We start from the raw sequence: 24,816 nt of genomic DNA on the forward strand, positions 1-24,816 counted from the left end.
CCTTCCTTGAAAGGGTCTGGGCAGCATACATTCATTCGAACCTCATGTGGCTTCAGCGTCTTTGGTTAGAGTTAGCAGTTAAAGGACCCAACTATTGGTTCTTTACCCCATATCAGTATTATAAAGCTATTTTTCTGTCAATACAAATATGAAATAATTTTTCAGGTAAAAAGATTAAATTATGGAACTACACAGTGGTTAGGTAAGACTAAAAACCTGCATTGCTAGTATACAAAATATCCTAATCATATTTGCTTTTAGAATTAAGTCCTAGACATATTTTATACCTGAAAACGTATAGAAAATAAATGAAGTATAATACAATAAGGCAATTAAGGTGTTCTAATAATATCTAAAACGAAGTTTAGGTTACATAGGTTGACAGGAACAAAATTTAATAAAAGCTTTTTTAAAAAGTGCTCCGTTATTGGACAGCCCTGAGGAAATAAAATGAGATGATCATATTTGGTTATATAGTGCATTTATAACATTTGACATCTTCTCCTTTGCAAAATAAATGTCCTCTGTGCCAGCTGTAATTAGGTGCTGAGATAAAGCTGCCTTAATATTCTGCATATTTGATCAGGGCTGCCAGCAGCTGTCAGTTCACTGGCTCTGTTCTCATGTACAATGAAAACATCAAAGACATCTGTGGCTTGCCCTAAAATTAGTGCCAGAATTGGCCTTCTCTCCTTTATTGTGTAACCATCTTGGCTGTTTGCATAAGTAACAAGGGAACCTCCAGATATGGTTGCTGGATCTGTGAAGGAAAACTTTAAAAGTGGCCAAATTGTCCTAGTGGCCAGCACAACGCTTCAGTGCATGGGGTTTGGAGTCACACAGACCTGGGATTCAGACTTCAGTTTTTACTTTTTACTTGTGACTTAAGGCATGTAATTTAAACTCTCTCAGCCACAATGTCTTTTTTTGATAAAATGGGAATGATAATAAGACCTACTTCATAGGATTGCTTTGAAGAACAATAAAGAAAACCTTTGTAAAGCACTTAGTGTATGCTCAGGGCTTAGCAAGCACCCACTAAGTGTTCGGAATATTAATTCTTTTATCTAGTGCCCTTCATAAGAAATAATAATTGCAGTGGCTTTAAAACATTCATTTTCTAGCTCTGGTCAGGGTGGCAGAGTAGGTAAACCAGTGTGTGTGTGTGTGTGTGTGTGTGTGTGTGTGTGTGTGGTGTTCCAAAAAATGTATACACACTTTAACATCTGATAGCTAAATTAATGTTTCTAACCCATTGGAATTAATAATAAGTAATGTATAATAAGTATAATACATTATTGGAATACCCTGTATATTTATGCATACACACAGATATTAGGATTCTAGTCTTAACTTCTAATTTTTTTCTCACTAGGATTTAATAAATCTTCTGGCAGATATTGAATAGGGATTAGTGTTTGGTCTAGTTCTCTTTTCTCTTCTTTACTGGATAGTTTCTGCTGATAATTTCTTCTCTGCAGAAATAATTACTTACTTGAATTGTAGTGGCTAATGCCATTGTAGAGAAAATCAATCAATTCCTGCTTTGGGTTGTTTTATTTTTTTTCATCTGAATTTTGAACAAATCCAGACAAAGTCCTTGTCAATTGATTTCTAAGAACATTTCTGCAAATGTCTGTCCACAGTGAGCTGCTGTGGTGGGTGGTTTCTGTCTATTCACTTGGCCTTCAAGCTCTTAGTGCTCATTCTATTTAATAATCAATGGGAAAATATCCTCAAGTGATAATTAACAACAACCATAGGTGTGATCAGTCCATATTATAAAATATTAGGGCTGTGATTAAAAAGAAAGGGTGTAAGGGAGTGGGGGTTAGAAAACAACCAAAGGACTTGTCTACATGCATATTAGCATAACCAATGGACACAGACACTGGAGCAGTGGGGGCTTGCCCGAAGTGGGAATGGCTGAGGTATGGAGGTCAATTGGAGGAAAAGGAGACATATGTAAAACTTTAGACTATATTTAACCTAACTTTTTAATAAGCCATATGCAAGAAAGGGGTAGCTATGTGTGTACTAATATGGAAGAATGCCCAAAACATAATCAATGCCCAAAACATAATCCCAAGTAGACCTTGGGATAGGGTCTACTTAAAAAAATTAGTCCTGTTCACATAATGAAATACTATGCAATAAAAAAAAAATAGGCAGCTCTATATATATTAGTATAGAAATATCCACACCAAGGGTCATTAAGAGAGAAATTCAAGACACTAATCAATGGATTAAAAATGGTAACATTTATATAAAATGAAAAATATGTGTATTCACATATATTTGTATGCACAAAGAAGATAAAAACCCAGATAATGTTTCAGGGAAGGAAAACTCTGTGGGTGGGAAACAGGGAAACAAAACCTGGGTTAGGACAGGCACATATTTTGTAATGATTAACCTTTTGTACCTTTGAAAATTTAAATTGACTAGGCAAATTTTTTTTTTAAACTTCAGTCCTGTAAAAGGAAAGGTTAGGCAATTAGAAGGAGAAGGAGTAAACCAAAACCTTTGTTGCAGACATGTTGACTTTGAGATTAGACACCCAAAGGGTGATGTCATGGAGCCATTGGTCATATAAGTATGGATCTCAGGAGAGAAGTCTGGGCTAGAAATATAAATGTGGGAGTTTTCAGCATACAGATGATGTTTAAACTCAAGAGAATGGATGAAATGACCTAGAAAGAGTGTAAATAAAAGGGAAAAAAGGGGAAATGACCAAGCTCAAATTATTGCAAAATAATGTATGATCATGTCCAAATTTTGAAAATTGTCCAAAAGCACAAATAAGAAATAAAAATCATCTACAATCCCACTTTCTGGAAATTAAATCTATTGTCATTTTATTATGTTTCCTTCCAGTCCTTTTTTCTCTGTATCTAAAAATATGTCATTATGAACCTCCTTGAGTAAAAATCATAGTACATATTTGGAAATAAAACATAATCTTTACTGGAGTGTCTTTTAGACCATTAAAAGAGCAATTTATATTCTGTAAAACATTTCTTTAAAATACCTTTTCCCTACCTTTCCTCAATCTCTCTCTCTCTCTCTCTCTCTCTCTCTCTCTCTCTCTCTCTCTCTCTCTCTCTCTCACACACACACACACACACACACACACACACACACACACACACACACACACCACAGCAGCAGCAGCAACAATATGACAGAACTCGAGTTCACTGCTTTCCTGAATACCCCAACCCTTCTTTTCCTTTGTATACAGGGCTCTGGAGGTTTTTTCCATCCCTCCTCCTGCCTCCTAAAATATATATATTCATAAATATGTTGCACTAGATATCTTCCAATTGCCCTTCCAATCCCCTTCCCTAGCCTGTTCTGTGGCCTAGGAGGCTGACCTAATAAAATGGTATCACCAGTCCCCTTTGCCTTCTGGCTTCCTGTTGTGTCTGCCAGTGGAGACCCTTGGCAGGAAGTTCGGAGGGAGGAGGGTGAGGTCAAGTTATTTTTTGCCTTTGAATCCTCCATGCTGAGTTGTCAGCATGCGTTCCAGCAGTAGTCCCCACTCCTTGCCACATGAGGTCTAGGGAAGGTAACAGCTCCGTTGTCATTAACCCAGGGATACTTCTGCATCTCTTGTTAGTGGCTTTAAACCTTGCTCACCCCCTCGTAAACAGTTCCTTAATTAAGCACTTCTCAATGACCCAGCATGAGTTTGCCATCTGTTTCCTGCCTAGACCCTGACTGATACAAACAACTCAGGCTCCTTTAAGTTCTCTTTTAACTCTTTTTAATTTTCTTCATCTCCACAACCAAAAGCCTGAGTTCTGAGAAGGCAGTGACTCTTTGTTCATGATGGGTAGGTTGAGGAATGTATAGAAAATGTTGTGACTATTTCGTGATAGTTTATACCACATGAGACATTAGTATAGATCATATGAATACATTTTTATGTGCACAAAGAAAATCTGTAAGGAGTAGTTAATCCTAAGGAGTCGGGGATTGGGTAGAAAGGGGAAGGCAGGCTTTTACTTTTTCTTTATGCATATTCTTGTTTGATTTTGACTTTAATAGGTAAGCACAACTTTTAAAAAACATTTATATTTTTAATTGTAAGGAACACAAAACAGGTTCTGAATCAATGGTTCTGGGGTAAGAATCAACGGTGCAACAATGCACTGAAGCAACCACTCTTGCAGAGCCACTGTGCATTTTCCACTCCTGGGTCCTGGGTGATGGGGGCTAACATCCAGCCTATGATCTACTCACCAACCTGACATTGAGCCCTAACACTGACATTGAACCCTATGTCCCTGGAAGAAGGAGTGACTTTTATTAACATGCATCTAAGACTGGTGCAGCCCACTCCTGTTTGTCTGGATCGGAGCTGATTTTTTTGCCACTTGTAAGTTGGCTGTTGTCTTCACTGCTTCTACTAGGACAGAAACTTGAACTTGAGGCTCAAATTAGATGTTCTTGATACCTGAATCTTGCCTATCCTTTTTCCTGACTCCACTCCCAAGCTGGGAGGCTCCACTTCCTGTCCGCATTCCCTGGGTCCAACTTAGACTAAGGTTGCTCAAATCCCTAGCCCTTAGTCTTGTTCTAGGATTCTCTACTAGAACAGATTTCTGCCCCCAATTTTCCTGTCTGGCTCATCCCATTGTCCCCTGAGCCTCAGTTTAGAAATTGTAATAATTCTCTTGGACCTTCTCTCCAGTGTTTAAATAGCTGTTTAAAAATCTGAATTTAACTTGATTTTCAATCCCCATTAATATTTGGTCTTTTTTTTTTCTTTCTTTCTTGAGGAGCTTCCATTTGGAGATACATTGGAGTATTTTCTTATTTTCCTTGCTTTAATGGTCATGACATAATGTCACTAAATCATCTCTGCCATTTCTAGAATAGTCTCATCTAAAAAAAATATAGAATACTCTCATCTGCCCCAACCTAACATTTTATAAGCCATTTTATTTTGAGCTATGTTATAATTTCAAAGTAGTCATTGAGAATTATGTATATATTTTCCAAAATAAGGAAGTATCCCTTAATGTCTCTACTATAAAATAATATTTTTAGAAATGATAAATACACGTATGTATGTGGCTGCCTGCTAATTTGTGAAGGTTTCTAAAGAGAGCTGAGGTTCTGTCATGTTTTACGGTAGTTCTCTGGCACAGTTCATTTGACTGTCCCTAAAATAAAGGGGGTGATGGGCCAGGAACCAATCACACCTCTTCATCTGTGATTCACCTGCAAAAGTTGCCTCACCTCTTCTGGAAGCTCGATATCAAATAACAAACTAAGACTCCATTCAACTTTGGTTCAGTAGACTCATATTCCATTATCTCTCCCTCCTACATAGGAGCAAGATTGAGTTACTCATTAATTTTAAAAGGGATTCTTAAGAAACACCAGGAAAGATTTGTTAGTGATGGGTGCTGACAACTGTGGAAATACTAACAAGGGAAGCCATACAATCTCTTCCCTGGGAGTCTTTATGAAAAGCAAAATCAAACGGGTGATGTTGAGTAGCAGTATTAGGAGGAGGTGGGAAACTTGAAATAGATGAAGTGTCATCTGATTCTATAATTTTGTAGTAACAGATGGACAACTAATTAAAAACAAGAAGCAACAATCAATTGCCAGAGTTGGCAGTTCCTGCATTCCCTGGTCCTTTAACCACAGATTTATGCTAACCGCATTCTCACCTTCTTCAAGCTTAATAAAATTTCCACCTGAGTTGCAGTACAGTATTCACTATTATACAAATAGGAACTTGCTCTTTAATATCTGATAGAAACCTATCGATATTTACCTTCTCCCATGTACTTCCGACCTCTGGTAGCACATAAAGATTTTTGATGTGGGTAGAATGTAGGATGTGGCTCTTTATTATACAAGGTATTACTATTTATTACCCTCTGCTCAACCTTTATTCCTCTTGTATAGTAGAGTACAAGGCATAAATATAGCTTGCCCACGTCTCTTATTAAATCAAAACAGAATTCAGCTTGACACAAACAGCTTCCATAGTTGACCTCTCCATATAACTTACTGTATTAATCACATGCTAGTAATTTCGTCACTGAATGGCAATCAAATTGTTGCCATCCAGTAGACATAGCTGCAATCTTTGTCTTTACCTGTGAAATCAAATATTTTTTTCACTTACCGGTACATGTTTTATAGGTTTACCATTATCAGTATGCTCCTACAGCCAACTTCCTCCAGCCAGAATTTTCTAGAAAAGAAAATTGAAATACAAAGAAGTAGAAAACACCTGCAAAGACCCCATGAGCAGAGGTGAAGTGTTTGAACAGGAAACTATGGGGTCCTTGCTACCCAAAATATGGTTACGAAGTAGGAGAACAGGCTCCAAATGGGCATATGCCCTTGGTCCTGTGAGCTTCCCTCGCTATGGAGAGTGGTAAGCCACATGAGGGCCAGAATGGAGGCCTGAGCCCCATTTCTAAGGGAAATGTTAATGGTGGAGATGTAATTTCCTAATTTATTTTACTAAACAGAGATGCTGTGTCGGACTCATTTGTTTCTGAATTACTCCTCTGCATTAAGTTTTCCCCCCAAGAACAATGAAAATAACTTAATTTGCTTTGTAGTGTAGCTTTTCCCAAAACAGAGGCACTATCTGCTACTTTCAGAGGTAAGTTTAAGCTTCATTCCTTAGAAAATAAAAAATGCCTACAACTATGAAATTGAAAATTTTTACAGCTGCCACACCCATTAAATTTTCTCCCCAAACTGCCATTTTAAACACCCCATTATACCACAACACTCTCTTGCCTAAACTTGAAATCTTTTGAAATTAAGCTTGATTTAAGAGTGGTAAGTGCAGGATATTATTATCTATCTTTGATGACATAAAGAGTTGATACTGCCCAGATAGTATGGCTCAGTGATTAAGCGACAACCTATAAACCAGGTAGTCACTGTTTGATTCTTGGTCAGGGCACAAGCTTGGGTTAGGGGCTTGATCCCCAGAGTGGGGTGTGTAGGAGGCAGCCAGTCAATGATTATCATCGTTGATGTTTCAATCTCTTTCTCCCTCTCCTCTCTTCTCTTAAATTAATAAAAATATATTAAATTTTTAAAAAAGAGTTGATACCCATGCCCAGTCTTTATACCAAAAGACATCTTCAAGATGGAAGGTCTTGAACTATGAAACTATTTCCAACTCATCAATAATACCCACAAACTTTTCCCTTTTAAGTAGGGGAATAAACATTTCCAGAGTGAAGGCTCTAGTTCACTGCTTCCTTGATACCGCCATTGCCTAGGCCCCTGGGCATTTTCTCTTAGTGAATGGCACTATGGTGGCCACACATGGAGTTGTCTGCCCAGACCCCCTTTTCTGGGAATTGATCTCTAGCCCTGGATTATTTTCCAGAAGCCAAGTCTGTGTTATATAACCCTATAGCCCTGGCAACAGTTTCTTGGACTGGGGGTACTGACTCCAAGTGGGTCAGCTTGACTGTCTTAGAATTAGAGAGAAAGAGAGAATGTCTCTCTATGTAGTTGAACCTGAAATATGCAAATTTGGAGGCTGTGGGCCAGCCATAAATTGTCTGTCCCCTGTAGGGTGGCGGACTTGGAGAAGTGAAACTTAGGTATGGAGAAGAGATATGCTTCCTGCATTCCTACAAGAGTTACACTCCTGGCTTTGAGTTCTGTGAGTCGCCCCTGGAAGCCTTACAATAAATTGTTTTTGGGAGCTTAAGTTAACTCATAAGAGTTTTGTTACTTTCAACTATTCTTTTTTTTTTTTTTACCTGCAGCTGTTCTACCTGGAAGAGCACCACTAGTGATGATGCACTTGCTTGCCTTGACTCCAGTTTCTCCTTTACACCCCAACCCAAACAGTCAAGAAGTCCAATCCATTTTAACTCTTTATATATATTCAGTCATCTGCTCCTCTCTATTGTCATTTATACATCTTAATTCAAGGTACAAAACTTGAAGTCATATAGACCTAAGTTCAAGCCCCAGCCCTGTCATCTACTACTAACTGTGTGACATTAAGTTACTGAACCTTCCTAAAATGGTGATTAAAAATAGTATTTATCTCATGACATAGCTGTAAGGATTGAAAAAAGTGCATATAACAAAATGGGACTGGGATAAAACCTGCAACCCAGGTACATGCCCTTAACTGGAATTGAACCCACAACACTTTGGTGCACAAGTTGGTGCTCTAACCTCTGAGAAACACCAGCCAGAGCTCCATGTTTATTTTAATGACTAAAATAATGTACGTAAAAAAGGACTTTTGCTGTATTACACTATATCTAAAGTTAATTTTATTTAATTCAGGTCTTCAAAAGGTAGGAAAATATTTATATTTATAATGGACCGGTTGTATCAGTTACTCTACTGTACTTAGCTTTTTACATACATGTTTTATTTAATTTTGATGTTCTGAAAGTTATAAAAATGACTGTAAGAAAATATTTTATCTTAAATAAAAATTCAGATGATAAAAATCTCAAAATATTGAAAAACATGTGCTGGATGTTAACAGATAAGCATCATGTTTAATAACTATTGTAAATATAATTTGCTTCAATCCCAGAAGGAGAAGTAAAGTTCATCTCATTCTTTAAAAACTTGACTAGTAGGCAAGTCACTTGGCCTAAGTAAAGAGAATATAATTTTTCCTACACAGTGTTTTATGTTGAGTTCTGAGAATGCCTGTGCAACCATTTGTATCTTATTCCCCCACCACCCCCCAAAAAAAGTTTGAGTGCAATTTTATTGTAGTAGTAAAATAAAGACTCAGGAATATTTTAAAATAGAAAAATATCTTTAATTGAGCATGTTGATTATATTGCTACTACTGGTATTTCTTAATCCTATTTCCCCCATCAGTGTACATTTTCTGTTAAAATTGAGGGTCAAAGAAAAATCACACTTCTGGTGCCTTCTGATAGTGTGAACCCAAAATAGCAGCCAATGAAGGCAAACATCTGTGAAGGCTTAGTCAGAGCATTTACTAGCTAGTGATACCTCCTAAAGTGTCATTTTTATACATGCTTCTTTAGCATCTTGACCAACAACTTCTAACAACCAAAGCAATCTTCTAGACAAAAAATGTGTGCAGAAAAATAACTCCCTCCTCAAAATTGAAGTGGGAGATATTGCATACATCCAAAGGATATGGAAATACACTAGTATTTCAATAAAAATTGGATATAAAAATCAGATTTTCAAATTCAAAACATTTTAAGGCAAAGACCTACTTTCACTGAATATAATCATATGTATTAACATAAGTGGTGTTTTCATGAGGTAAATGTCACTAGTTAAATATGATATATTAATATTTAAATTAATCAGCAATCCACTGCTGTGAAAAAGTTATTTCTTAAAAAAGTTTTGCAGATTGTCTTAAAATATTGAGGGAAAGCATTGATTGTGCCATCACAGCTTCCAGCAATATCACAATGCCCATGCTATCCATTCATTTATCCACCATTAAACATGATGATATTCACCCTAGCCAGGTAGCTTAGTTGGTTGGAGCATCGTCTTGGACACCAAAAAGTTATGGGGTCAATGCATACAGGAGGCAACAAATCAATGTTTTTCTCTCATATCAATTTTTTTCTCTTTCTCTTCCTTCCTCTCTCTCTAAAAATCAATAAAAACATATCCATGGGTAAGAATTAAAAAAATAATAATAAGAAAAACAAACAAACATTGCAGTATTCTGAGAAGGGTCCATAGACTTTATCAGAGTGTCAAAAGGGCTAGACACACGCACACACACACACACACACAAAATGTTAAAAACTCAAGGATAAAAGAATGTATTATTCTGGTCTATTTATACTTATTCAATTAAAATATTTATTAGAACTTACTTTGTTCCATGAATAAAGTCCTAATCAAAAATATTTTTAATGAATTTGGTGGAAGGAGTTTAGAAAAGAAACAGAACATAGTAAAGTATTCATTTAAACCACAATATAAATGGTACAAAAATAGTGACACAAGGAAAGCCATAAATTTAGGTACAAATCCATTTGAAGGATTTCTTAGCACTATGTAATTTGTTACTGCTAAGCTCTGACTACTATATAATCAGGCTGACAAATGACTAATACTGGGCAGGTCCAAACAAGTAAATTCTAGTTCTGTTTGGGATTCTGTGTCCCCATCTTTGTGCAGTCTTACAAGTTAATGGTCCTACCTCCCTTTGGGTTGTCTGTCCCTCTGTTTGTCTGAAAAAGCTTTCTAATTTTTCTCTTCTAAACTACAAAGACTGGATGGTGTAATCACCCAGAAGCTTAGAGCACATTTACTTTGTTTATGGAACATTTTACAATACTATATTCATGAGAGTAGAAAACAGATTTTAGAAAATGTGTGGCATTTTGATAATAATATATCTGAAAAGAAAGATAGAAAAATGTAAATCTGCCAAAATTCATAGAACTCACTTTTAGGAGTTGACCACTGATTATTTAAAAGAAATAGGATCATAATTATAATGGAAAGTAAACATTGGTATTAATGAGTTTGAATCGAGAAAATTATATCAAAATTTGAACTTCAAAGCAGAAACCAAGTAAATGAATGACAAGTCTGCAGATGAAAGCTAACCCTTAATGGAAAGAGCTAATGGCACAATACCTAGTCCCAGCAATGTGAAAAGGCATGAAGCCCAGAAACATAGTAACCAACAGAAAAAAGGAACAAGCCAACTCAACAGACAGTGGAGGCGCTTGGCATATGCTTTCTCCTCCCTCAGCCCACACAAAGGCAGGAATGAGCAGAGAACCCCAGTGCAGCTGAGATCAATGTTATCTTCAGTGGTCTAAAAAATAGTGACCGCAGTATGTGGTAAGTAATACAATGTTTACATTGAAGAAGTGATCTAAGAATAGTCTTTGTTCTTCCCAGTCCCCCACTACACACACACACACACACACACACACACACACACACACACACACATAAAACATCCCTACTAATCAGAAGCCATTCATCAAATAGTAACTTTATGTTTGAATGTCCCTTCTCTGACAGTAGGAGTCAAGGTCTGTGGAAGGTGATTAAGTCATAAAGGCAAAGCCCCTATACATGGAATTAGTAGCTTTATAAAAGAGGCCCAAAAAATATCCATTGCCCCTTCTGCCATGTAAGGTTACAACAAAAAGGCAGACATCTAAGAAGCCAACTTTCACCAGATACCAAATTTGCCAGCACCTTTATCTTGGGCTTGCCAGCCTTCAGAACTCCAAGAAATAAATTTCTGTTGTTTATAAGCTACTCAAACTCTGGCATTTTGTTATAGCAGCCTCAATAGACTAAGTTACATTTTACAGAGATTACTTCACTCTGATCATAATTCCTCTTTCTTTTAAAAACTAAATCAGAAACATATTCTTCTACACTTACACATTCAATAGTTTTGTTTTATATTTTATCATAATAACATTTGTAATGACAGTCTTTATACCTTTTAGAGATGCTTTCTTTTGGGCCAGAGTACACAAAACAAAAAAGAGTAAGTAGCATCAAAAAGCGTTCAAATTTAACATAGGCATTACACTCCCAGATGCTGATGTCAGTTGTCAATTATTTGTAAATCTACTACTGTTGTCATCAAAATCTTGGAAAGAGGTAGGTGTTATAAAGGCCACATGAACCCTCCTTCATGGCTAAATAAAGGAGTTAAAGCTGTAATCTATAGTTTATCTCTTCAGAAACCTTCCTTAACATGTCAGCAAAGGAGATTAAAATATTAATTAAACCCTTTTCATTAGATGTAGTCATGAAGACAATGCTTTCATGCTAGCCAGGATAATCTATAATAATAAAAATGTAATATGCTAATCAGACCAGACAGCCAAAGGATCTTCCAGGCATCCAAAGCCACAGAGGCAAGCCACACGGCTGCGAGGGCAGAGCCCCTTGCATGAATTTCTTGCATTGGGCCTCTAATGTTGTAATAAAATGATTAGGATATGAGAAATGTTACCCTATCTCAGAGCAAGATTCCAACCAGGCATGATCAATTGGTCTCCACACACCTACAATAATGCCTGGCACGTAGCAGGTCAGAAATGTTTGTTGAGTTGGTGAATAAATGAATAATTTTCAAGGAGAATTTTACAGATAGTCACTGTTCAGGACCCTCAATTCCAAAAACAGTTTGTAAATAATTCTTTGATAGTAGATTCACTGTGTATTATATATTCTATATTATCTAATAAGAAAAAAATTGGTCAGGTATTTTTAGGAAGTACCCTAAACCAGTCCTTTTATAGTTTATATTTACTAGCATTTTTATACACACACTCACACACACACACACACATACACACACACACACACACCTCTAAATATCAGGATGCCTTAATAAATGATTCTCTCTCACCATTGATATTTCAATCTCTCTCCCTCTCCCTTCCTCTGTGAAATCAATAAAAATATATATTTAAAGTAAATAAGTAAATAAATAAGTAAATAAACAAATAAATAAATAAATATCATGATGCCTTATTTTCCAGGTAAACCCTGTGATTTCTGTTTCAAAGAGATGGTCATTGAAAAGAGTGATGTTCCCTGGAATAGGAAACTTAGAAAAGCAAACCTGAAATTCTCAAGTGTGGTGATTCAGGACAGCTTGCTGGGTTACATGACAGGGTACGGTTACTTCTAACAGGAACTGTCTGTTCTCAAGCACAATTCATTGCAACTGAGTTGTTGGAAACTTTGTTTTGTTTCATATTACCAGCTTCTGAAAGAGGTCAGTATTTGTGAGGTTTCAAGAAGTTTCCTCTGAAGTCAGCACTCCAATAAAACATGAACTAGATTGACTCAGCATCCATGGAATTGGCCCGAGGACTCATTTCTGTAGCTCTGAAATCTAAGGGGGCTTTCCTCTCCTTGGCAAATTCCCACTTTTTCACCATTTATCTTAAGTAAGTAAAGGTTATCTAAATGTCATCATGTGATTAGAAAGGTAGTCATGAGATTATGACTGAGTATGATTCCAACCAATGATTTTTTATTGAAAACAATTTTTTAATACTTGTAAGTTTTAAGCTTTAAAAATTAAAAAATAGGTGAACTGAAAGAGTTTTATTATAAGTATGAGTTTTAATCTCAGAACTACTTTAAAGGAGTAATAATTAAGCTTTTGAGAATGTATCTGGGCTCTCAAAATTCTAAATGCTCTTGTTCTCTAAAAGGATTAGTTTTCTCATTTTTCTAATAAGCAAAATTATAAGAGCATCTAAAATCTTGACAGTAAAAATAAAAATACTTGTAAGTAAAAAAGGTCATTGGACTATGAATATTTCTTTTTATTTATTAACTAATTATTTTTTATTAATAAGGGATGGTGGGAATACAGATGATAATTGTATTAAGCCTGACCTGTGAGAATTATTTTGGTCCTATTCAAACAACCATTTTGTTATCATTCTTTTGTTTTGGCGGTATGTTAATAACTTCAAGGGGAAGGGTACATACTCCATCACTGAAGTTCTTTTGTTACTCCTGAGGCAATGTTGCCTTCAATCAATCTACCCCTCACTCACTCAGGCTCTGTGAAGCAAGCAGAGTTCAAAATGTGATTTTTTTAAGTAGACTTAAGCTCCAAATGAAGTTTCTCTTTAGGCAGCTTTTCTATCCCCTTGCAGCAAATAATAAAGATTCATTAAGGGGAAGATTGCCATCTTTAAAAATGTATTAAGAATCAAGTTTTTAAAACCTCAGTGAACCTCATTCTGATTATTTTACCAGCTTCCAACTGCTTTTCAATGAAACTGATTATCATCATCAGAAAGCCAGTGAAGGGAAACATTGGAAGCTGTATTTTATTTATTGCGCTTATCTTTAGCCAAGTCTATCTCTCAATTAGAACCTCAAGGAAGAGTCTTTTGCTTTTTCTATCTACCATGTCCTGGTATCTTGATATGAATTATTTGCTTAATCTCCTTGGCATGTAATACACACTTTACTTATCTCTTGGCCCTAGTAGGAAGTCTTCTTCATAAATAATATATAGCTCTTTGGCCTATTCATTAGAAGCATATTGCCCCTCACAAACCAGCTTCTTGAATATCCCTCAAGTGGATGTGTGTTGCACTGCCCAGATCCACCTCTATGACCAAGATGCTCATTTCCATGGTTGCGGGAGTTTTGGCTACTGAGGGCTCACAATGCAATTCTCCCTCAAGGATTGCTTTCACCACCAAAGGAAGCTGCCTCATCCAAGGTCCACTTCTCTTCCCCAAGGGGTACCCACATGCAAAAAAGTGACCATGTGCAGGATACAATTGTTCTCTCTTCTCAACTTAAGACAAGTTTGAAAGAACATCCTAGCTCTGAAGCTGCCCATGGAATTCACAGAGGCCTTTGTTGTCACTGCTGCACAGTACACTTCTCATGCCCAGTCCTGCTTCTTTTTTGTTTGTTTTGTAATATATATATATTTGTTGATTTCAGAAAGGGAGAGGGAGAGATAGAAACATCAATGATGAGAGAGAATCATTGATTGACTGCCTCCTGCACACCTCACACTGGGGATCGAGCCCGCAACTTGGGCATGTGCCCTTGATAGGAATCAAACCTGGAATCCTTCAGTCCACAGGCTGATGCTCTATCCACTGAGCCAAACCAGCTAGGGCCCAATCCTGCTTCTTTTCTGTCCCAAAGATGTCAATCCCAAAGACACTTCACATTGAATTTCCTACATGCTAATCTCTACTTCAGAGTCTGCTTCCTAGGAAGCCTGACCTGTGAGAATTCTTTTGGTCCTATTCAAACAACCTCTTTCTGTTATCATTTAATAATCTCAAATTTTGGTGGTGACTTATCTAGTTATGGTAGACTAACTTCTGTAATAAATGTTAGTGGTTTAACACAACAAAATGTGCTTCTTACTCATTTTATGGTGCACAGAAGTTCAATGGTGAGAGGAGCACTTAATTAGGGATCCAGACTCCATCCGGTTTTTTTTTTGTTTTGTTTTTTTAAATATATATTTTATTGATTTTTTACAGAGAGGGATAGAGAGTTAGAAACATCAATGAGAAAGAATCATTGATCAGCTGCCTCCTGCACCCCCCAACTGGGGATGTGCCCTCAACCAAGATACATGCCCTTGACTGGAATTGAATCTGGGATCTTTCAGTCCGCAGGTGGACGCTCTATCCACTGAGCCAAACCGGTTTCGGCTCCATCCAGTTTTTGGCTCCACCCTTTTCTAGGAGTCTTATCCTGCTGCTGAGAGAGAAGGAAAGCCAATAAGAAGAATGCATGGAAGGTTTGATGGCTTGAAAGGGTACACATCAATTCTACTAACATTCCATTGGCCAGAACACAGTCATATGACCATACTAAGTCAAGGGAGGCTGATGATCACTAGCAGTCTTTACCGCTCATTTATGGAATACTTGTGATTTTCAAATATTTCCTTTTCCATGACAGGTGACATCTTTGTATACCCTTCAACTTGTAAGGACTGAAAACTCTGCTTTTACTAAATACTTTAAAAATAGTCATGATCCCACCACTTTAATAAAAGTCGGTGTAGGCTTTGTATGTGAGGGTATGTACGTGCATGTGTATATCTTTAACAAATAAGAGCTTTAAAAAAAAAGAATCATAATATTATTATCATACCTAATAAAATTGATAATTACTTACTATGTCTAAGATTTAGTATGTGTACACATTCATTTGGTTGTTCTTCAAGAGTCTTTTTCTGAAGTTCTTTTAATTCCTGGACAGTTACTGATAGATATGTCATAGTTGCAGCAACTGGCCATGTCAATGTTCCACCTAAAGCCCCTTCTTAAAACTTCTGTGGGATCTATTTACTCCTTCTCTTTGAGCTATTCTGACTGATTTTGTCACAATTATAGTCAGGCCATTTTCAAAACCATAAACTAAACCTTTTTGGATTCCCTGAGGCCAGCTGGTAGTTTGTGTTTTCTTTTCTACAGATAATCTTCGTCCATTTTCTTAATAATCACTCTTTCAACCATGGTACTGCCTAGTCCTTCCATAGCAACTCTTAGAAATGCCACAAGGCTCTGGCCACTCCTGCTATAGTCCCTTCAAGACTAATATGATTTACAGGAAACTGCTTCTATACTCTCAGAAAAACAAACCGCTTCTTTAAAAAATTCACCAGTCTGAAAATACAGACATATGTTTACTCAATAACTTGTTTCAAAAAGCACCTGTCTTCAGGTTATACTTTGGATGTTATATAAAACTGTGGAATGCTATGCAGCAATAAAAAAGGATTTCTTTTTTTTTTAATATATAATATATTTTATTGATTTTTTACAGAGAGGAAGAGAGAGTGATAGAGAGCTAGAAACATCGATGAGAAAGAAACATCGACCAGCTGCCTCTTATACACCCCCTACCGGGGATATGCCCGCAACCAAGGTACATGGGCTTGACCGGAATCGAACCCGGGACCCTTCAGTCCGCAGACCGACACTCTACCACTGAGCCAAACTGGTTTCGGCAAGAAGGATTTCTTACCCTTTGAAACAGTATGGAGGGACCAGGAGAGTATTATGCTAAGCGAAATAAGCCTGTCAGAGAAAGAAAAGAATCACATGATCTGGCTCTTATGTGTAACCTAATGAACAAAATAAACTGATGGCCCAGCCGGCATGGCTCCGTGGTTGAGCGTCAACCTATGAGCAGGAGGTCATGGTTTGATTCCCGGGTCAGGGCTTGATTTCTTTGCACTCTTTCAATAATTTGCAAGCAGCCGAAACCAGTTTGGCTCATTGGATAGAATGCTGGTCTGTGGACTGAAAGATCCCAGGTTTGATTCCGGTTAAGGGCATGTACATTGGTTGTGGGCACATCCCCAGTGGGGGGTGTGCAGGAGGCAGCTGGTCAATGTTTCTCTCCCATCGATGTTTCTGTTTATCCCTCTTTCTTCCTCTCTGTAGAAAATCAATAAAATATATTTAAACACACACACACATACACACACACACACACATACACACACGAAATAAACAATTTGCAAGCAAATAGATGCTTTATATCTCAGTCACAGAAATATAAGAGAATGAGTTCTATTGGACTGGAACTCAGAGTTCAGATAAAACTCCTAAGATTTAAAAAAAATAAAAAAAATAAAAACTTGGTTTGGTCAAATCTTATTTTGAAAGAGATCCTGAACTTAGATTTACAGAAATGTCATTTCTGGAATGTAAAAGAAGTTCTTATTTGTTGTCTTCCCAGTGTTTATATTTCCCCCCCACAAAAGTTATTCCTACTTTGGAATGAAGAAATGTTCCTTTGACAAGTATGCCTTCAATGGTTAAATTACAGATGGAGCATTAGTCTTTCAACTATTTTTTTTAAGTCTACTTGACTTGATTACTTCTATTAGGCTGAAAACTCTAGGTTGTGTGCACTTAACACACATATAGATCCAGTTTCCAGGTACATATTTTTAAAACTGTTTATTTGTAGTTATTATTACAGAGCTATTAACAATGACCAGGGAAAGTAGGGCCCCAAAAGTGTGTTTCCACCTATCAAGTCCCAACACTGGGAACAAAAGCCACACGTCTGTTGGTTTTCACACAGTGTTGAAAACAGTTTCCATGGTCCCTGTCCACAAGGCCTTCCAGCGGAGGACAGTCTTGCTGATGTGGTCAAACTAGTCCAGTGACCCTGAAGCAAAGGCACATACCTCAATGTCACCCTTACGTGTCTGCCCTTTGTCCTTGAGTCATAGCTATTGGCTTTGTGGGCCAAGGCACATAGTCTTACACCCTACAGCAGAGGCAGGACACCAGCCATAGATGCATCATCATAAATGGAACAGTTGCCATAAGATTTCCCTTTTGAGTGTCCAGGAGTCAAGCCAGGCCCTGAAGAAGCGGACCATCATTCCGGTTTAGGGTGGGTGACACCCCAAAGGTGCTTCTCCCCTTCGTCCATAACTGGGTGGCAAACCTTGGCTCAGCTACGCGGGCTGGCCACCTCTAAGGGCCCACAGAGGTGACCTTTGGACGAAACACGGAGCTTGTGCTGTCCATTGGTCGACCCCTGATTTCGCATCCCTTCGCCCTGAAACCACAGGGCCCTGAATCCAGTCCCGCAAAAACGCCCATTCCCGGGAGCCACAGAGGAAGGCACTGGCGCGCGCGCTAAAATCAAACTCCACGCCCGCTCGCTGGGGGCCGGGCCGCGCGCGCTCCACTCCCCGGTGGGGGCCCGGCCGAGCCCGCCGCCCGCCAGCGCCGCCCGCCGCCGAGCTGGGCGGGGCCGCCCCGGGGCCGCCGGGAAAGGCCCGCGGAGGAGGAAGCGGCGCGGAGGCGCGCTCTGCGCAGGCGCGCGGTGCCCCGCCCCGCCCCCCCTGCGTCGGCTTAAGGCGGGCGGCGCGGGCCCTCCCACTCCTCCCCGCGCCTCCCGACGCCCCTGCCCCGGCTTCACCCCGACGTCCCGGCGCGCGCGTCTCCCGCCGGCCCGCAGGACCGGGGCCTCCGCCCGCCGCTGCGCCTCGCGGCCCCCCGCTCGCGTTCACGCTGTCGCCTGGGCCGGCGCGGCCGCGGGCAACCGCTCCCCCTCCCGCCCCCACCCCGCCCCCTCCCCGCCTTTTCCGCCCTCCCGTCCCCCTCCCCCGGCCCGCGGCCGCTGCTGCTCCAGATGAGGTGATGGCAACGGCCAACTTCGGCAAGATCCAGATCGGCATCTACGTGGAGATCAAGCGGAGCGATGGTGAGCTGCGCCGCCGCTGCCCCTGCCGGCCGGCTGGGCTCCGACCCGGGCGGTCGGATGTGCCTCCGAGGGACGCGGGCGCCGGCCGCCGCATTGATGGCTCCGCGGGGCTGTGGGGGCGGGAAGGCGGCGGCCGCGGCGCTTTTGTGTGCGGCGTGTGTGTGTGTGTGTGTGTGTGTGTGTGTGTGTGTGTGTGTGTTGGCGAGGTCGGCCCGGGGTTCGCCGCCGGAGCCGCCGCAGTGCCGGGGGCTGGGCCGGGGGAGGCCGGCGCGGAAGGCCCGGGTGTCGCGGTCCGAGTGGTTGGGGGCGCGGTGCAGGGTCCCCGGGCCCGGGCCCCTCGCTTCCCCCGCGATCTCCATCCATCCTCCCCGGGGACTCCAGGCCGGGGCGGGGGCGGAGGGTGGGGACGGGCTGCTGCGGTCTCGGTGAGGGATGACCCACCCTCGCGTTTCACCCTCGGGTTCTTCTCATTTTCCGGCCTCATCTCCGAGGCTTGGGGGCTGGGGAGAGCGTGGAGACGGACCGGTGACTCCGGCATTTCGAGGACCCTGCTGGGCCGGGGCCGGGGCCGAGGCGGAGGTAGGAGGAGGCCGAGCCCTTTGGTGTGAACCGCTGTGTGGTTGTCAGGGTTCCTCGGCTTTTCGTTTCTCCAACATGCCTCCTGTTCTGCTGGTCCCTTATTCCTCGGGAGGATGCAGAGTGCCGTGCTCGGCCATGCATAAGGGTGGGGAGCAGGGGAGAGAAGTGTTCCATTAGCTTCTCAAAGGCAATGGTACTCGATCGGAAGGGAAGGGAAGGAGAGGAGAGGAGCCTAGTCCCTGCAAGGACTGGTGACAGGGTAGGGGTGGGAGACTGGATGTGGATGTTTTCACCCGCTTAGGAGAAGGTAACAGAGCAAAGTGTAAGGCCAGGTGCAGATACATACCTAATGAGAGAAAAATCAAGGCCTTAGGTTCTTGTGTCTTTCTGTATAGGCTCCTCTTGGAACAATGTTTTCTGTCACTAGCCTGAGGGGTGGAGTGAGACGCCAGCCAGGCTTGGGGATAATTTATGTTGTCCGGGAGGAAACGCATAGAAAGAATTGGAGGTGTGCGGTGTACATTAGTCTTACACCCATACCTGTAATTTACGGCTTATTAGTCACTCGCCTTGTCAGTAATAATGTTGCTGTCACTTCCCCATCTTCTTGGTTTCTACCAAGTTTGACCAAGTTATGAGGAACTAGATTGATTTTTTTTTTAAACCTAACATTTGTGACATATTGGAAGATCTATACAATTAATGATTTTTTCCCCCTCGGTTATATTTGAGGTAATTTGTATTAACGACTGGGAGCATCATTATCCTATATGTGAAAAGATAAATTATACCACTTAGAGCTTTAGGAGTTACCAGTGACAGTAGTGAGAAAGAGATGTTTCCTTTAGTTGGGTTGGGGTTTCTTTGTATTACTATCTTCAAATTACTTTCCTTAAACGGTGCTGATACAGTCATCTCTTAGGTGAACGTGAGTTCACTGTATACTAGTGAAAGTTAAGATTGGCATATTATTTAAAATTTTGGAGTGGCCCTAGCTGGTTTGGCTCAGTGGATAGAGCCTTCGCCTGCTGTCTGAAGGGTCCAGATTAGGTTCCCGTCAGTCAAGGGCACATGGCCTGGTTGCAGGCTTCATCCCCAGTTGGGGGTGTGCCCCAGGCAACCAATCAGTGATTCTCTCTCATCGTTGATGTATCTCTCTCTATCCTCCCTTCCTCTATGAAATCAATAAAAATATATTTAAAATAAAATAAAAATTTGGAGTTAAATAAAAAGTGTAAGTCTTTAACTATGATTATAGGTGTTTGTTTAAAATCTATTTAAAAACAGCAAACAGGATCATGACATTTAGAAGGTGTGTGTGTATGTGTGTGTGTGTGTATGTGTATCATCTGGACTAATGTCATTTTACTTAAACATATGGGACTTGAAACAATTTTGGCTCCCTTAGGGTTCTAAGATAGAGGCTTGTGATACCCTTTCAGCCTTCATCTTCTACCTTCACTGGAAACTCATGCATGTAAGAGCTTTGTGTTCCTAGGCAAGTGCTAGTAACCTAAAGTCAGATTTCAAAACAGTTTGCCCATGAGAAATAATGGAAGTCATTACAGTGTGTATTATCCTAACCCATAGTCATGCACATCTTTGTGCACCTCATAGATACATGATGGTATTTGATGGAAGGTAAAAGTGAAATAGAGAACTTGAAGAGAATGATTATTTGGATGGCAGTGTTTGACAGTGGATATTGATGTGTTGGAGACTCCCCCTTAAGCTTTGCCTTTTTCACTTTAAAGAAAATGTTTTGTTTCCTCTCACTTAAATAGCAGATCTGTATTTTGGCAAAAGCACTAGTGGTTATTGTATCAAACTTTGTAGTTGGATGAGCACTGTTGCCATTGTGTGATTGCATGAGACAATGGAAATCACTAGTGAAGAGGGGCTGCTATTACCTGGTGACTTGATGCTTACTGGAGATCTTTGTCCTTGTTTTAGAGTATGCTTTTCCCATCTGTGATGCTCTTTATTAATAAAACATATTCCGAGGGCAAACAGGTAAACTAAATGGATTTATTCCTATCTTTCAAGATCTTGCTCAAAACTAGTTACTAAAACCAGATGTTCAGTTAGTCTTTGAATTCCTAAGTCATTTTGTATCATTCATGAGACAGCATATTTCCTTAAGTATTAATATTTTGGTTTATTTATCTTAATATTGTTTCAAACTGCACTAGAGAAGGGGTAGAGTAGAGAATGCAATAGAAAGATGGCAGGCTACCCACACTCATTTCAAACAGTGTCTTACAGGATTAAAATAACTAATTGATTCTTAAGTTCCCTGAATTCATTTGTGTACCCCCCATGTACCTAGCAGAGTTCCTTGCATGTAGTTTTTTAGTAAATCATTCATTATTGGCTTTTTGGTTTTCAAATATTTTTTCAATATATTTTTTATTGACTTCAGGGAGGAATGCAGAGGGAGAGAAAGAGAAATACCAATGATGAGAGTCACTGATCGGCTGCCTCCTGCGCACCCCATACTTGGGATCGAGCTGGGCATTCAACATTATTTTAATTCAGATGAACTCATACCAGGAAATGAAATCCTCCATGTATGCTCATCCTGTATTGACACTTCCCTACTCTAGCCCCCAACATCCCATACAGGCCTTTTAGTTCTGAATCCCCAGAGTTGGATGAAATTGAGTGATCTGATAAGGCAAATCTACTTCTGGTATTTTAAGGTTAGATGTGATGGAGGTTAGATTTGGACTTCTGAGATTGCTCCCAGCTAAAGGAGATAATATAGTATGAAATAAGACTGGTTTCTGCAAATGGACACTCATGCATAATTTCTTTTCTTATATATGGCATCCTATTATCTTTCTGATTCAATTCCTTTTTAGAATTCAGTGACTAAAAACTAAACTACAGTCTTAACTATTGTGTGGCAATATAGTTGTTTAGGGACAGTTATGTTATTGATGTTGATGGAGTGAGTGGAATGGGGGAATTTATGGATTAATAATTTCCTTTTACATGGTGGTTCCATATATGTATTTGGTAGGCCTTCATAGTTTTTCAAACAGGATATCTAATTGGATCCTCACCGAAACAGTATGAGATAAGCAGGGTAGGAAGCTAGTAGATTCATCATTATACAAGCTCATCTAAGGTTGAATTATTTGCCAAAATGACTTGATTAATAAAGGGCATAGCCTGGACCAAAGACTAATAACTACATTCACTCCTAGCTCTCTCTTTAAGTGTTAGCAAATGTTTACTGTTGATAATATGAAGTTATACACTATTGTTTGTTTTTATTTTTTTTAAATCCTCACCTTGAGTATATGCTCTATTGATGAGAGAGAGAGAGAGAGAGAGAGAGAGAGAGAGAGAGAGAGAGAGAAAGAGAGAGAGAGAGATCAGTGTGAGAGAAACATTGATCACTTGCCTCTTGTTCACACCAGGAACTCACAGCCTGGACTGGGAACCGAACCCACTACCTTTTAGCTGTACAGAATGACTCTCCAGTCAACTAAGCCACCTAGTTAGGGCCTTTGTTTTGTTTTTTGAGATACAAAAGATCCTGTAGTAAAATTCTTTTTTCCTACTACCACCAGAGGCTCAGAAAACCTACAATAGATAACATTGCTTAAAATTTGCCAAATTGGTGAGATCAAACTAAATTCTGACTATAAGAATTGAGATTCAGCAAAGTATTCAGCCTTTAAAGCTCTTTTCAATCATCAGCCATTACCTGCTTCCAGAATTGCCACAGAAAGCTAGGAATCTGTATTCATTACTCAGTCACTTTATTCTCATGACAAAAATTTTGGAATTCTAGTGAAAGGTTGGCTATGTGTCAACTTCTTTTATGTGTCATAATTTTAAAACTGGGAAAAAGTAGCAAAGAACCAGTTAAACCCATGTTTGTTCGGCCAGGTTGTAATACTTTTCCACAAGGCGTGAGTGTGGAAAATCCAGTACTCTTTGAGAGATCATCTGGATCTATTCTTTCTAGTCACAAGTATATCATTAAAATTACATGAATCTTTTGCAGAGCTTAATTTTTTTATTCAGCTCTCTCTCTGGTTTTAACACTTCTGTCCTATAACCTAAAATAATCTTTGAAAGTGTTTGATGATATAGTTATGATCTTAATAGATACAATTTTTAAGCCCTGAATAAAACTAATTTTCACTTTTCTGGTCCAGTTGTGGAGCAAGTATAGTTTAGGTTGCCCTTCCATCACATACCAACTCTTTTGATAAAGGTAATACTAATGTTATTATGGTGCCTGAGTGAAAATAGATATTAGAATCTCGGCATATTAAACATTTAAGTGCTGGATTACACAGAGTGCATGCTGTGCCATGTATTTAATATTGAAAGCTATATAAGTTCTAGTTTATGGTCATTGGGATTTGTGTAGTGAAGATTTAAACTAAACAAAATGTAATATCATTTCATTGTTGATAAACCTTAAGTTTTGTTACTATCTCCTGAGAGTAAAATGAGGACAGAAGTGTCCCTTTTAAAAGTCTTGCTTTAAAGGCTAGTCTTCACTTGGGGCTTTTTCATTTTTGGTACTACTTACTTTTCTCACTACCCTCTACAATTAAGTTTGCAGTCAAATGGGCATTTACTTGGGTCTATTTTGGTGAATAGACCTTAAATGATTGTACCATATCACAAAATGATAGGATCTCATATTTCTGTTTTCTTACTGCACATTTAATTAAATGAACTTTTATTAACAGCCTATTATATAACTAGGTATTCTGGCAGGTGTTGGAGATACAAAAAAAGAATTAGGCACACACAATTTCTTTCCTCAAAAGCAACTGAATAAATGATTGATTGATTGATTCATACTGCCGTTCTCTATGTACATCATTATTACTTTCCTTTTTAGGTTAGGCTCTTTAGTACCGAAGTTATGAGTCTTCTGGATAGCAAATATATGCCATACATGCTTTTTATCTCCTCTACCCATGACCAGTATCCCATATTTCTCATGGAGTGCTTTCCAGATGAACCCTCATTCAGCCTCAGAATTTTTAACCATTTGTATGTCATAGTGTCTGTAGGTGCACACAGTGGACCTTTTTTAATTAAATTCAGAATATCGTGGCAGTTAACTGGTTAATATAATTACCACTAGTCCTGGTAGCCCCTGTCAGTCAATTGAAATTGGCCTTATTTGTCATTACCAGCCTATTTTCTATTCTGATACCCATTTGAATTTTAACTTTATAACGTTTAATCTTTATTTTGATAGCTATGGTAAAGGAAAAGGTTTATTCAGTTCTAAGTTTCTGGCAGACCAGCCACTGCCAGCAGGTTTCTTCCTAGATAATACTGGGTTAGGGTCTTGCAAACACAGAGACCAAGGAAGCAGAGCATGAAAATAGATTCAGCCGGCTGCTGGTGTTTCTGTGTAATTTGGAAACAACCTTCTCCACATAGGGTGGCCAGGGGACCATAAGAATCAGACACCTCTCTGGGCTCTCATTTAGTTACGTTCAAAGACTTCTCAAGGTTTTTATTGAT

The 24,816-nt window shown here is 39.4% G+C and overlaps 1 protein-coding gene across 7 annotated transcripts in view; it reads left to right on the forward strand.

The window, feature by feature from the left end:
• Nucleotides 1–18,569: 18,569 nt before the first annotated feature.
• Nucleotides 18,570–24,816, forward strand: part of KIF2A (kinesin family member 2A) — a 59,185-nt gene continuing 52,938 nt past the window's right edge. For 5 of the 7 annotated variants that reach the window (XM_045571106.1, XM_045571109.1, XM_036409070.2 and 2 more), the window contains exon 1: nt 18,570–18,723. In XM_045571106.1, the coding sequence (XP_045427062.1) occupies nt 18,660–18,723 (64 nt within the window). In that variant the 5' untranslated portion in view covers nt 18,570–18,659. The remainder of the gene's footprint in view (nt 18,724–24,816) is intronic. The other 2 variants (XM_036409072.2, XM_036409073.2) reach the window with 1 other exon arrangement.

The sequence above is a fragment of the Pipistrellus kuhlii genome, unplaced genomic scaffold, assembly GCF_014108245.1.
Source record: "Pipistrellus kuhlii isolate mPipKuh1 unplaced genomic scaffold, mPipKuh1.p scaffold_m20_p_4, whole genome shotgun sequence".
Classification (NCBI taxonomy): Eukaryota; Metazoa; Chordata; class Mammalia; order Chiroptera; family Vespertilionidae; genus Pipistrellus; species Pipistrellus kuhlii.